The following is a 15,437-nucleotide window of genomic DNA, read 5'->3' on the forward strand; positions in this document are numbered from 1 at the left end:
CGTTTGCGCCTGTCAGCCACCGTAGTTTGTAGCTCGTTTGGTGTATGATGAATGTTGTTTCGCCCAGTGCCACTTGCTACGCGTTTACACCTTTCGGTTTTATTACATTAGCTGACCCAGGTAAGAACTTTTTTTTTTTTCTTTTTTTGCTAAGTCACAACTTTCTACAACTTACAATTCCGCTTGATGCTGAACGTAGACTTGTTTTCTTGTATGCACAGTGTTGACAAAGTGTAACATTCCCTCCCTATTAAATTTAATTTAAGTGTTAGAAGTCTAATATTCCGGAAGACAGCTTTAAGAAAGTTTTAATATTTGTTTCACGATACTGGAATACAATGCGTTCACTAGGTATTTGTTGGCTTTATTGTTGGCTGTAATGAAGTCGCTTCTTTAATTGAATATATGTTGCAGCTGTTAAAGTTGCAATTCTTACCTTTTGTGATTTCTAGTGAGGCCAAGTTAAATTGAATGTTGAATGATTCACAGCCTTTTTACCATGGAAAAACAGCAGTTCACATAAATCAAACAAAATTAAAACATATGTACATTAAATGCATGAGAAAGAACCTGGCCAGTCAAGTACAATAGCTGTAACACAATGGTGAATTCATACCGTTTTAGTTTTTCAGTGTAGTAATTGTTAATTCTTTTTCAGATATTTTTGTTCCATGTATCATATTTATCCTGCCAGTTTTGTTAATGATTGAGTCACAGTTTGTGCAAATCAACATCGATGTTGCAACACTGATTGCAATTCACACTGAATCCACTAGGCTATGCAATTGTATTACAGTAAACCAAATTTCAGAAGTACAGAGTAGGTAATATTATTACCCATCTAGGTGGGAATTTGCTTTACTGGTCAACATATTTACCTGGTTTAATTTTAGTATAATTCTGTTAACTTACCTTCTTCTCTACTACATCTTAATTGTCACTCTTGCCTTTGTTTTCTTCTCCTATGTTTTCAGGTACTGTTCTTTCATAATATGTGTACATTGTTATGATTGTAATTTACAGCACACATTTTAAAAAAAAGATAGATTGTCTGAATTTTATAAGGCAACTATGGTTTCAGGTGAAGGTCTCTAACTCTTGTTATTGACGACTCAAGAGCTAAAACATCTCCATGCTTGTCTTTTTTCACTCATTGTCTAAATGACAATGAGTGACTCAGAGGTTTATTAAGAGAACAAATAGCATCATGAAGACCAAGAAACATAACATAGAGCAGGGATTGAGTGCAAATCCGTTGGAAGTTGCTACAGGTAATATAACGGCATCCCGAGCTTTGAACATCTTGTGGAGAACCGTCCAATCCATCATCTTAGAATATGAGTATGAGTGAATGACATAACTGCAAGCCTACCAAAACATGGCTACCCACCTAAGCTAACATGCTGGGAAAGGAGAGAGTTAGTCAGAAACGCAGGCAAGAAGCACATGATAACCCTGTAGGAGCCGCAGAAACCTACAACTTCTGACAACTAATGTTTCCACAAATCTTGGGTTTATGAAAAAATTGGCAAGAATAAAATTGTTATTGAAAGAAAGTCAAACGAAATTCAATTTGCAGTTTGCTATAAGCCATTACTCTGGAAGAGAGTGTTTTGGTCAGGTGACACCTGCTGGTGCCTGAGCTTGAGCTATTCCTAAAAGAAACATGAACAGAACTTTTCCACCTAAAAGTTGGCAGACATATCCCAAGTGACATGCAGCAGTAATTTTGTAGGTGATCCTACAAGTATTCACAAAGTTTTAACAGTACTGAGAGAAGCGTTTTTGTTTTTTTGTTGGTCTTTTTGGCTTGAACATGTAAAATGTGTTCGGAGGTATTAATAGTTTTGCAAGGTTCTACATGTCAGCTGAAAATGCAGAACATTTATTATCAAATGAGTTTGTCTTCGTAAATGACTGACATGTGGAAGTCCTGCTCTGCTTCCCGTTTGGGAAAGTTGTGTAAGAGTTTCAGAGAACTCCTTTGTTTTCTTTTCCTTTGAGCTGATAAAGACCTATTGAATCAGGGATTTTTTTTCCCCTGGCAGATCAGAATGAGGGGACAAAGGTGAACGATCAGGAGTTTTCAAAGTCCTGAGAAACAGACAAGAGACAGGATAAAGAGATAACTGGACATAGGATTTTCGCTAGCCTAAAATAGTCTAATTGAGGATACGTTATCATTGTGAGCATTATGCTGACATGGATTGCACTGGCCAAGTGTTGTTTCTGCCAGATCTGTGCATCTCTATTAAGTAAGGCTTTGATTTTGGTGCTTTCTTGGTAATCGGGTCAACTGGTAATCAGGATTAATTTTGAAAGTTCATCCTTGGGTTACTAGTACATTCCTGCTCAGCAACATGTTCACGCAGTGTGATGCAAATATTGCCGTTGTGTCACATTTCACCTTGAGGTGTTTTAAATCATGATGCACTGTAATCTGGATTATTGCTGCATTAACTCGATGGTGTATTGTTTGTGTTTTCTGTGGTATTAAACACATTTGCAGATTATTTAACCGGGGTACTAACTGTTGGATTGTCGTCGTTGCTGCTTCCTCTGAAGTCGAGGTCTGTTGATGTTTTTAATCCCTTGCAGATTTGAATTAATATGAATCTGAATTATATTCTTTATTCTTTAAAATAAATACTTCAAAATGTCGTTGAACATAATCCTGAAGGAGTTTTGTTGTTTAATTAAAATATGTCTAGCTTTTGAAGAAAACTTGAAAGCTCTTATTTGCCTATTAGAGACATTAAAGGAAAAATCTGTGAACAAAGTGTGCTTTGGTTTAAACCAACTTTTGCTTTCACAAATAATTGTTTTTAATGACTTTTGCAGTTGTAAACAACACCATGAACGTCTTCTGGAGATGTACTAAATACTTATGTTTTCTTTAAAATATATAGTGTACTTTTTACATTATTGGAACAAATTAGCAAATATGTAAGTAAGAGATGGTCTTTTGGTACAGATTAATTGCTTTCTTCAGAATTTGTTAAGGCATAAAATAATAAGACAAAGGAGCAGAAAACTGAGATAAGAAATGAGGGGAAATGTAGCCTGCAATCACAAAAGGTCATTTAATCCATAGGAAATCTGATTTGTGGTACGAAATACTATCCAATGCTGACCCATACAAGGTCTCATGGGCTCTTGACAATCCTCCTCCCCCTTGCAGCCCCTCAGTCTGTGTAACACATTCAGATTCATAACACAATCGTGGTGACTGTCCATTCTTTCAAATTTGTTGACAGAGCTGATTTCCAGCATTTTAAAATAATCCTGGAAGCAGTAACTAAACCGACCATCTTAACAAAAAGTATTCTTTTGGGCACATTTAGGATTTGGGATCTGCACAACAAACATACACCAGGAGTCGGAGAGATTATCGAGCCTTTCTACTACTTTAGCCCAAAACAGATTAACAGATTTGCAGTCCCATAAACAATGTTGCACGGTTCCTCGTTGTGATTTCCATTTCCATCAGATATAATCTTTTTTTCAGTTTTATTCTGTGTAATCTCACAGGAGTATAATATCCGTGTATGATTCCCCCCTTGTGCCTTCTGCATATTTCCACAATCTTCTCAAGTCCTCAGCCACTGTTCTTGTCCTGTGTTTATTTTTCCAGGTCTTTTTAAAACTTATGCATATGTTGCCAATTGAGAGCGTTGTTTTTCTCAAAATTTTGTTTCTGATTCGCAAGTATTGAAAAGTTTTTTTTTTTTAACCCCAAAATATAATAGTTAAATCTAATGCTGACTAAATTTTAAATGCAAACACATCAGTTATCCCATGGCTACTCAATTTTAATTACAAACATTAGTCGAAGCATTAGAGAAAATCAAATCATTTAGATTTTCTCCGATTATATAATCACAAACATACTTTTACTTTGCTTACCAAAGTAAAAGTATGTTTGTGATTATATTTATTTCTGCAACTGTGGATGCATCTTGTAATTATATGCTGTATGTTTGCACACTAAGGCATGCACAAACAGGCATCGTGTTTCTTCCCTGTCCTGTTTATTGAGGCTGAAATCAACCCGTCTACACAAGAAGCACACAGCTCTGTCCAAGATGACTTGTCTTACAGTTTACCTCCGGAAGCCCTCTGATAACTCTCCTGAGACATCTTCGTTAGTCATCAACTCATATGGTAAGACTAATTTTTTTTTCCTTAGGGTTTTTTTTTTTAATGTAAATTATGTTGTCAAAATTCTGTGTTTGTTGTGTGAACTTTGCAGCATAATTGTGTGAATCCAAAGAATGCAAGACTCTTCATGCACATTTCAGTAAAATATGCATCTTGTTTCTCCATCATTGAGCGTTAAAGCCATGTTCTCCATGTTAGGTAAGCTCTTATGTCATGAAGATCTGATGCTGACAACACTCAATCCTGCAATGTGTCTATTAGGACGAGAATCGTATCCCACACAACAACTAGTAGAGTTGAGCGGAGTAACATCTTCCCTGGTCTGGTAATGAGGCCTCTCCTCTTTATCTGGTGATACATTGAATTATTTATTGAGGGTATTATCCAAACCAGGGAAGGGTTGCACCTTCACTGTTTACTGACACTGAAGCCTCATTCATAATCTAGTATTTATCAGGAGGGATAAATGAATATAAATAAGGTATTATAGAGGTGTGGCCACATTACAGAGGTTAATTTGGGTAGTTCATGCATGGGATGTTTGTGTGAATGTGTGGGGAAGAGGTCAGGGGCCAAGTTCTGACTGTGGACCACAATTACTTGAGCATTCTGGTTCTGGGAATATTACAATGAAACAACTCATTTTTAAAAAATGAACAAAGAACATTTATTTCTGTATCTTTTTATTAAGAAAGACGATTATATAGTGCAGAGTAAGTCTTGGCATTTCTCCAGAATGACCCAGTGAAGGAACTCTTTTGCTGTCCAAGCGTCAGGGTTTATAGACATTAGAAATCACTTCTTATCTTTTATTTCTGGCTTCAACATTACTGATAACGAAAATGTCTCGAAGAAATCGGTGATTGGAAATCAACCTCAAGATATCGACACGACTGAAAGCATTTCTGCAGCCTTTTGCATACTTTGGCCACCATGCTACTCATCTTGAGCTCAAACACAGGACTGAAGATGAGGATTTAGTTCTTATAAAATTTCCTTCAGCCTTACCTCTCATTTTTTAAATTCCCACTTAGAAGACTCAAAAAGGAAGGATAGTAACTAGTTCCTATCTTGAAATGGCTATTATTTGTTTTAGCACATCTGGTGCATACTGTACAATTGAGCTGTTCATGTTCAGTCCAAAAGTCTTCTTGGAAGCTTCCCCTCACCTGAACGTGGGACTCACTGTTATCTTTAATAGTTTGGACAAACAAGTGAGCACCAGCATTTATCACAAACAAATCCTTGTCCTGTGGTAACCAGAAATGTAAATTATTATGTTACCGCTAACATAAATTTTACTGCCTGAAATGTTATGCTTGTAAAATTTATGATGCTGTTACGAAATGCTTGCTCTTTCCACTTCAGTCCTTATTTTAGTCCAATTTGACATGTGGCCTTTAAAAACTGGGTCAAATTTTTCTATGAGCATTCAGAAAGCTTTTGTTTGGTACAGTGTGCCTGTCGACCCCTAAGAGCATTTCCTTTTGCTGCCAAAGAGTAATTTAGAGCCTTAAACCGAGTGAAGACCTAATGTTCTCTCCTCCTCTGGGGATTTGTGGATTCTCTGTTGTGTATTTTCTCTGATCTAGAGTGAATCTCTAGTCAAAAATATGTTAGAGTATTTGTTTATCTGACAAACAAACCAACCCAGCAGCTGTTCAGACAAGAGCACAGAAAAGCTTGTAGTAGTTATTGCATAATTATTCTTTTTTTCTGCTGCACAGTGCTTGCACCATCTGTCAAATTTTCCTTCTCTATACAGGGGCATCTCAGTCTTTTAGAATTTAAAATTTTATCCATCCCAAGTTGCTTTAGTAGCAGTGTTTAATTTGTCTGTATTGTTGCGACTTCACTTTTTCCTTCCGTTTTTGTTTCCTAGAGTCTTTCTATTGGATCCAGATCAGGCGAGTTTGCTTGTAAAACAGGCATAAAAAACAGGCATTGGCATTTTGATAGTGTGCACCAAGTCCTGCTGGGAAATGAAATCAACATCACCATAAAGCTTGTCAGCAAACGTAAAACACAATGTGCTCTAAACTTTTCTGGCAGATGGCTCCGATGACTAGAATGAACCAAGAGCAACATATTACAGGCTCCCTAAATCATCACTGACTGTGGAGATGGCTCACTGGACCTCCAGCAACACGTTAGACTCTGGGACTTAATTTCTAAAATCTGCTTTGGTCTAAAAAGAAGACCTTAGAGCATTGAGCAAAAGTGCAGTAGCTCTGCTTGATTAAAGTGTATTGATAAAACCATTGGTATTGTTAAACACCCCAAGTTCATCTATCAAAGGCAGATGTGCAGCTTCCTAAATACAGCTGCTGTAAGGGACTCAAATTATCCTCTGCTCTTTCTGTTAAACATACTGGCATCTGACATACAAGTGTCTGCCTTCGTGGATTAAATGGAGAGAATAAATTTGATCCAGTGCCCTGATTAAATAAACCTATACGAACTGGGTTTCAGTGGTTTTGGACGCCTGCATGGAAGAGGATGAGTTTTTGGACGTTATCTGAAAAGCTTGTTAAAAGAAATTCAGTGAAGAGAAGCAAGGACACCTTGTGTGCCTCTCATCAAATCTCCTCTTTGTTCCACCCTGGATCAAATGCGATGAATTGGCACTCGCCCCAGATGAGAACTTTTAAATCCTACACACAGCAGTTTCCCAACTTTTCAAACAGCCTCCTGTTCTTGGAGAAAAGGGTTCAGAACAGGGATTAACTCTGTTTTTTTTTCTTTTTTCTGGGTCCTCTGTGATAATGGCTGGGTAAACTGTCACATAATGACTGCCGGTGTCCCCTGGACTGGCTTTACCGGATCCTTTTGGGGTAAAGATTTTTTTCAAATGTAAATGTAACAAATCAGTATGAAAGACAGAAGACAGAATTAGGGCAATGTGTAAGAGAGACACACATACGCAGCATAATTCCCACCATAAGATTTCTCCCTAACCATTTGATTGGTGATTTTAGTTATAGTTAAATTATGTTTTATTTATTCAAAACCTGTCTTTCATTATATTATTCTCATTAAGTTAAGCAAAAAAAAAAACAAAAAAAAAACACCCCGAGATATTTCTGGTTACTGAAGCGTTATAATATCCATCCTGTATAGATGAACATTGTAGGAATGGACTAGTGCCAGCAGAACCATCTCCTAATCAATGCAGAGAAAACCAAGCCACCACATTGGCACTGGTGAACATCCAGGGCACTAGCATTGAGATTATGGATTAACCATAAGTTGGACTACAGCATTGGAGCCCTTTACAGGAAAGGTCAGAGCAGACTCTTCCTGCTAAGGAGACTGAGGTCATTTGAAGTGAGGGGGGCGCTCTTTTTAGAATTTGTGATTACAGCAATTTATCTAGAGCTGTGAGGAAGCAGCTAGATAAGATCATCAAGAAGGCCAGCTCTGTCCTCGGACTCTTTCTTTCCCAAACTGGAATGATGTCGTACAGTAAAAACAAAAAAACAGTACAGCGAAAGGTATTTGGCGCAGGCATTAGCATTTTAGTATGTGTATGTTAAAGTTATGTGAGGAGTGGGGACTCGGAGCAGGATTTCACAGCATTCTAGTTAAGAAGTCAGAATTTCAACATAAACGAGGTCTGCAATAGTTCTTATAAACATCATTTTAAGCTTACTTTCCATAAGCAATTTTAATTTGTTCAGTTGCAGGAATTGATTTTACATTGCTCTTTTACATGTGTCTTGTAAAATGATGTGTTTCCACCACATCTTACTACTGTTGATGTGAGGAGCAGCCATATTGAAATGCAAAATCCAAGTTTAGGAGTCCTAACTGTGGGTAGTCGGAGTTGCTCTCCGTTTCCTAGTGGGAAATTTGATTTAGGAGGGTGTTCCAGTTGATTTTTCTTACTGGAAAGTTGGTATTTTCCAGTTCTGAGTACAACTGGAATGCAGCAATAGTTTGCTGAAACCCTAATTCGTGTGTTGCATTCAGTGACCTCTAGAAGGGTCTCTTATGGGAAGATACTTTCTTCCTTTTGTCTTTTAGTTTAGTCCTTGCCTGCTTTCACACCTTGATGCACAGCTGAAGGCACGTCTTCCTTGTTGTAGGGTCACATAAAATCTTCAGTCACTGAGTACCATTCTCCTTCCCCTTGGGCATCTGTAATGTGCTTGACTGTGAAGCTTAAACCTGTGTACTGAGAGAAACTCTGTGATAGATAATGTTTTGCGGAACTGTTTCATTTCCTGTTTTAAATGGGAACTTTGGTAGGGATTTGTTATTTTCTTGTTTTCTGCTGTTTTGTGGCCACATAGGGAGCCTAGGTATTGTACTTTTTTTCTTTTTTTTTTTTAGATACAGATTTTTATTTTCAATCACAAGGGGGGAATTTGTGTTTACTGACATGGCCTTAGAGAGACCCTGAAGTTGCTCTCATTCTTTTTGTCAAGTCATGTGTGAAACCCTGAACATGTGAAAATCAATCACTTTTATGCTGAGCTGGGTTTTGTTCAATTGTTTTACATTGTTTGTTGCTAGATTTATTTTGTACATTTTGTGCTTCAACCTGCGCCTCCTAGACCTCCATTAAAAGCTTCTTTCATCAGATAAGTTTGACTGGCCTCAAAAGCCAAAACAAAAACTGAGACACACAATGTGTAAGAGTTCTAAAATATAAATGTACTTGACTTAAATTTACGTGTTACTAATATGAATTGTGAAATCAGTAATTAATCGAAGTAGGCATTAGTATATCTATGGAGGAAACAAAGATGTGCTAGTTGACACTCAAGATTTTTTTTAAAGGCCCTCAGCCTTACCAGATTATCAGGTTTCCCATATGAGTAATCGGTGTTGCATATAAAAGGTAAATGCCCAACCTAGCCACAAGGAACCTGCAGGGGTCGGAACAGCCTGTCTTCATGCACATCATGACTGATGCCTCCGTTTTATCTGATATCCCTAAATGGTGCATCTCATCCTTCCAAAACATCAGAACCTGCTCTTACAGATCACCTTCATCCTAAAACAAAAGCTTGTTTTTCTTCTGATGTCTGGTTCTGATGGGACATATTCTAGTTGACTCCTCAAATGGCTCATATTTCTAAGACAGTAGTAGGATTCATCTGCAGTTGTATGCGCTCAGACTGCGGTTAATCTATGGATATTGTTGTTTTCTGTTCCATGATATCCCATGATCCTATTGTGGTAATAGTTCTTGTCTCTATTTCTTACCTTTGAATTCACACGTGAGGGGAAAAAATATTTCAAATAATTTAAAAGGGAATGAATTGTAAAAGTACTGACATTCAGCGTTACTCATCTTCTTGACACAGTTTTTAAAGAAACACTAAAGCAACAACAACAAAAAAAATCCAATTATATTTGTTGCCCAAAGTAATTCATCTTCAAGGGCTTTGCTCTGTGATATTCAAAATTTCAGTCAATATTTACCACTTGAAGCACTTTTAAACATCTTGCCTCCTGCTAGTCTTTTGCCAGCCTCCTTTGGCCATTTTCTGTTGACTATATGATAAACAAATTAAGTCAGCTACATTTGAGACTGCTTCATGACATCTTTTGTGTGAGGCATGTCAAGGCCAGGAAAATCTTTCCAACGGTGTTTTCTCTTCTCACAAAGTTCCTTCACTACTTTCAAATTCATGCCAAGTTCAGTGTGGGAACGACAAACATCCCTCGTACCCAAGCTCTGAAGTGCCAGCAGCAATATCACACAGCAGGTCTCCTTTATTTTAGCCGTAGACTCTGCTCTGATAATGAACAGGATTCATTTAGAGCAGCACAAAGCCAGTGTTAGCTGTGGCCATGTCAACATGGTTAATAAGTCTCCTACAGTTGTCAGCAGGACCGGGAGGGATACAGAAAAGACGAGCAGACTTAAGAATGTGAGCTAGAGGTGAAGAAAGAGGCACTTTAATAGACAGTGGATGCAGACTGGCATGCATGCAGTATTCCTTCTATGTTTCCAAGGATTACGATGAACATTTTAACCCTTACCACAGTCTAATGTTCAATTGTGTTCTCAGAACTGAGGATTCAACTGAATCACACAAGAGGTAGAACAGGAGATTGCTCAGCAAGGAGGTGATTGCATTAGCTGCAACAAAATGGTAAAGGAATTCCAGATCTCCATTTCTCTCTGGCCTTATCAAAATAAATTGCTACACCAATAACTCCAGGCATTTTAAGACTTGTGCTCCAAAGCACCATTTCAAAAGGCAATAGTCTTTCCAAAACTGTCTAGTAGTGAATCTCTGTGTACACTATCACTGAATGATGAGGTGTTTTTAGGAGAAATGCAGCATAAAAGACAGTTTATCCCACTGGTTTTTCTGGAGTTGTTTTTAAAGAGTTTAGACTAATGTTGCATTGCTCATTGAACATGTTTTAGGCCACATCAAGCAATCCACCTTTTTAAAAGGAGCCTCAAAAGTACACTTTGTTCATCTATCACCTGGCATTTATATAGCACCAAAACAGGAAGTTGTGGTCAGCACAATATTTATTAAATTGATTTACTCCTCCTTATGTAGTAAGTATAAACTTATCTTACTTGGAAAGTTGCAGTTTGACATTCAAAATGGCTGCAATTCATAAAAATTGTCTAATTTGAGTGTTTTGTTTAAGTAGGTAACACACAAAGTAGTATGTAAGCTCCACTCCTGTTTGTGGGGATGGATAAAATGAAATATGTTGCTAGAAATGTTAAGTTGCATTGCAATGAAGTACAGTCATTGGTGGAAAATTTGAGAGCATTCTCCTAATGTGAGAAGAGAAATAAATGCTAATTAATGAGACATAAGATATGATAAAGGGTCAGATTGATCTGTTTATCCTTTTAAGTCTTGTGGACAACTCCCATTGAACTGTCCGTTGGGAAAGTTTTGATATAAGAGCATACATTTAAGACAATGCCTCAATAATCTTCAGCAAAAGCTGTTCACTGCTTTCTAAGAATGCAGTGTAAAACAGATGCGTTATTTTACTTCTGTCGATATGTAATTTACAAAATTAAATATGTTAGAATAAAGCTGAAATTAGACTTAGTCTGGTTTAGAAGGAAATGTGATGTATAACATCGTTCAGGTTGTCCTAAACCCTTTTCTTTTGTTTTTATAGGTCAGCTCAAACTGTCAGTCTTCAAAGAGCGTGAAATACTCGTTGTCAGCGGTGAGTCATCTTAAAGGCTGCCCATATGGAGACATCCTGCTTTTGTGCATCACATTGAAAGAAGTGTACTACATGCTCCCTCTTCATACTTTGTTTTGTGAACATTTTCAGTATTATAAATATTATAGAAAATAGACTACAGTCTGCAAACATAATTTGCTGAATGTAAATATTAAATAACCTACTTCAGATAACTGTTCAAAGCACAACAGGAGGCCATTAATGATAAAAAGCTTGGTTGGTGGTACATTGATTCAACAAGACTGTTTATTTTGGTTTCCCAGCAACCAACCCGGACACCCTTGTCTTTTTGTGCGGGATTCTCTATCTAACCACTCAGCATCCTTTTTCTTTTTCCCCTCCTCTGATTTTTCTGCTTCCATTTCATTTCTCAGTACTAATCATTTTAGTAAAGCAGAGAAACTGCATTGCATATTAGCTCTTGAAAATATGAAAATATAACATAAATACATGCTAAAAAAATATTGGTAAAACTTGAGTAACTATTAATAAACATTTTTATCCACAAATAATGAAAAAAACAGATGGTATTTGTCTCTATTTTTCAGAAATCGCCAAAATGCCAGAGCATTTGCTAACATAAAATCTAACAGTTTGTAAGAATCCTAACTTTCATTGTACAGGTTTTTATGTACAAAAGCTGCAGAAACAAGGAGGAGCTTGAGTCGCACAAAACACACCTCTTTGCTACTTTATGCAAGTATCCTGTACTTGCATAAAGTAAGTACATGTCTCAGCAAGACCTAGAGAAACCCATTCTTGCATTTACCGTATTTTTCAGACTTTAAGCCGCTACTTTTTTCCTACGCTTTGAACCATGCGGCTGCGGCTTTTCTGTAGATTTTTCTTCAACCACCAGGGGGCTCTTTAGCAGCAAGTGAATCATTGGAAGTCAAAATTGGAAATCAAAGAAGAAAATGCTAATTTTCTTTTAGAACAAGCACATGCTAGCAGCAGTTTCGACAGATAAATGTTTTCAAACTCATACCCCCTCATCATGGAAACCACACGAAGAAGTTCATATGATGCCGCTTTTAAGTTGAAGGCTATCAATATGGCAGTACAGAACGATAACCGCTGCACGTAAGCTCAGCGTGAACGAATCCATGGTTCGGCGTTGGAGACATAGGGCTGCGTCCTTAATATCAGATTTATTAAGGACATAGCGGAGGGCTACTTGTGGAAAACCGAGAGCAGCATACCAGCGACTTGTAGCCTGGTGCTGCTTATATATGTACGTTTTCAGTAAAAAAATAAAATAAAATAAAAGACTTTGTGGGTGCGGCTTATAGTGAGGTGCGCTCTATAAATACGGTATCTTTTGCTGTATAGTTTGCTGCGGCTGTGTCTTCATAGGTCTGCCTAAAAGATCAGACTGCTGTAACTGATTCAAATCGCTGCTGCTCATATTCTCACCAAAACCAAATTGACGACTGTATGGTGTTTTTTATAACTTTGTATGTTTGTGTTTTTATAATGTAAAGCATTTTTAACTGCTGTGTTTCTAAAACGTGCTATTCAAATAAACTTGATTGATTAATAAATCTTTGTAACGTTGTGCTTTTCCTACAGTTTTGGAGGCAAGAGACATGCTGAGTGACTTCCAAGAGTCCTGTAACTCCTATGTTAAGGTATATTTAGCTTTTTATGATGATACAGAAATCGAGTTTTACATAACCTGTATGGTAAATGTTTGTACTTTTGCTTTGCAGGTTGGCAAGTTTCCTGACAGTGATCCAAAGGGAAGGCAGAAGACTCCGATGGTTCCTCAATGTAGGAATCCCATCTTTTTGCAGACTTTTTACTTGTAAGCATTCAATTAGTTTATCAATTACTTTTCCGAACATAACATCATTAAATTATATTTTTGGTGCTGTGCCATGAAAATAGTTGTTTTCACCAACACACATGGTATTACATTTTACCCACTCTAATTTCTATCTCTTATGTAAAAACATGATGAATGTCATAAATGGGAAGAGTTTTGCATGAAATGATATACTCATTTTATTTTATTTCTAGTTTAAGGCTTTTATAGTTTCATTGTTCTTGACAAATGCAATTGAAAAATTATGTGAACAGCTCATTATTTTAATGACAACATAATTTGAACCAATGGAAAAGTTAAATAAACTTCTATTTTGATTCAGATTCTCAGATAGTATTTCACCCAATTTTAAGCAATGTTCTTTAGCTGCCACCAAAAGCTGAAACCAACAAGGACATTTTGTCCATTTCTGCTCAAAGTCTGATAATTCACAATTCTTAAATGTAGCTGTCTTATGCTTCAAACTCTCTCTAAGCAAATTCTTGCATTTTGCATGTGTTGTTCTATGTTTGCAGTACGGTCAGTGAGGAGGACCTTCACAAGAGACTTCTCTTTACAGTTTGGAACGCTGACTCTGCATCAAGGTACCTGCAGGAAAAAGTTTAACATCTTGTGAATAACACAATTTAAGCCAGTGATAACAAAAGGTGAAAATAACATAGATATATGTTTGGAAATTTACTGGCGTAAATCGTTTTACCAGAGCAGTAAAATATATAGTTTTAATGTTTAAATTGCATGCAGGATGTTTCTCACAGTTTTCGTCTTTGACTAGTAATTGTTTTACTTTTGCTTTCCTCACTAAAGAGACTGACGTTGGAAAAGGTTTATTGGGTTTTTGGTTCAGTGAGTCAGACATCTTCCTGGGTATGTTGTATTAAGGATGCAGGCACAATGCCTTAATGTGTTCTGAAAGCACTGAACATAACCATTTGGAGCATGTCTCATGTTGTCAAGAAAACTTACATAAAATGTTACGTGCAGCTTGTAAATAAAGTGAAGAGACACAAATCTTATAGCAGTTACTTTCAGATCGTGGAATGATTTTAAAGATTAGGATTGGGAAAGTTTCTGGGGCACAGATTAAGTGTGATTAGTTTAGTTCAGTCATTTTATCAAGTTGATGAAATTCCAAGATCATGTTCTCCAAGAACTTGATTTACTAAGTCATGGAGATTTGTATACCTTATAGAATCAGGTTCAATTTTTACGTCTGCACACCCAATGAGAACTGCCGTTATTGCAGAAATTGTTTTATAGATTAAGCTATTTATCACTTATAGTATTCTTACACTAAAACATTTCCTCTTTTGGATTCTTCAGGCCGTATGTGTCTTGTACAATTAACCAAAGTAGAATCTGTTCAGGGCAATCTTCCTTTTTCAGCTACGGAGCAGTCATATAACTCACTCTATTCACAGCTGAGTCTGACAATGAAAATCAAATTTAGTCCACTGATAGATGTGCAAGGACTTAATTTATATGCAGTTTTCAAAGCTTGGTCCATGTGGTGAGAACTCTTTGGACTTTGTGGTAAAAAGAGAATAGCTGTATAAATTTAGAATGTCATTGTCTGCAATCATAAAGTTAGTTAGCAAACCTAGATTTACCAAGAATCATAACTGATTTCTGCAAGACTGACCTTCGACCCTGCAGCACCCGTGCTCATCTAGGAAACAATAACAAGATCTAGCTGAAATATGCTTGTTCAACATGATCCGTCTTTGTGCTGCTGAAGTCAGAAGTTGTGGGAAGTGGTGCCTCCTCAGCAATTCCCCTAAAATACTCCTGAGCGTTTGCCAAAATGCTGCACCAGTCAAATTCAACTAACTTATTTCCCTTCCTTGATTTATTAACAACATAACATTGAACAGATCTTGGAAATCATTGTTGTTTCAATCCGAGTCTCTGAAATCCATGAGAATAATTTATATGAAGATTTTATTTTATTATATTCTTTTTGACGTAGGACAACTTGAGAAATAAATATCCATACACATGCACTCTTATAATCACAAATAGGTATTGACTAAAGGTAATGTTGACATGGTCTCTACAGCTTCTCAAACTCCAAACCATAAAGAGACGAGACAACTTGGAGATGAAAATGTACTTTATTTCCAAAAGATTGCAAATTTGTCAGCACATACAATAAAACTACAGTTTAAAGAAATAGTCCCCAACATATACCCTGGCCAGCAGTATAATTCACATAAAATAACAACATCCTATTGAATTTAAGAATGGTTCATAAAAC

At 36.9% G+C, this 15,437-nt stretch overlaps 1 protein-coding gene across 2 annotated transcripts in view; it reads left to right on the plus strand.

Moving 5' to 3' along the window:
- Positions 1-44: 44 nt before the first annotated feature.
- Positions 45-15,437, plus strand: part of rgs3a (regulator of G protein signaling 3a) — a 142,029-nt gene continuing 126,636 nt past the window's right edge. Inside the window, exons 1-6 of one of the 2 annotated variants that reach the window (XM_007569450.2) lie at positions 45-120; positions 3,993-4,164; positions 11,281-11,331; positions 12,925-12,983; positions 13,065-13,159; positions 13,696-13,764. In XM_007569450.2, the coding sequence (XP_007569512.1) occupies positions 4,086-4,164; positions 11,281-11,331; positions 12,925-12,983; positions 13,065-13,159; positions 13,696-13,764 (353 nt within the window). In that variant the 5' untranslated portion in view covers positions 45-120; positions 3,993-4,085. Of the gene's footprint in view, positions 121-2,512; positions 2,571-3,992; positions 4,165-11,280; positions 11,332-12,924; positions 12,984-13,064; positions 13,160-13,695; positions 13,765-15,437 lie in introns of those variants that run through there. The other variant, XM_016680430.1, reaches the window with a different exon arrangement.

The sequence above is a fragment of the Poecilia formosa genome, unplaced genomic scaffold (genome assembly GCF_000485575.1).
Source record: "Poecilia formosa unplaced genomic scaffold, Poecilia_formosa-5.1.2 Scaffold6, whole genome shotgun sequence".
NCBI lineage: Eukaryota > Metazoa > Chordata > Actinopteri > Cyprinodontiformes > Poeciliidae > Poecilia > Poecilia formosa.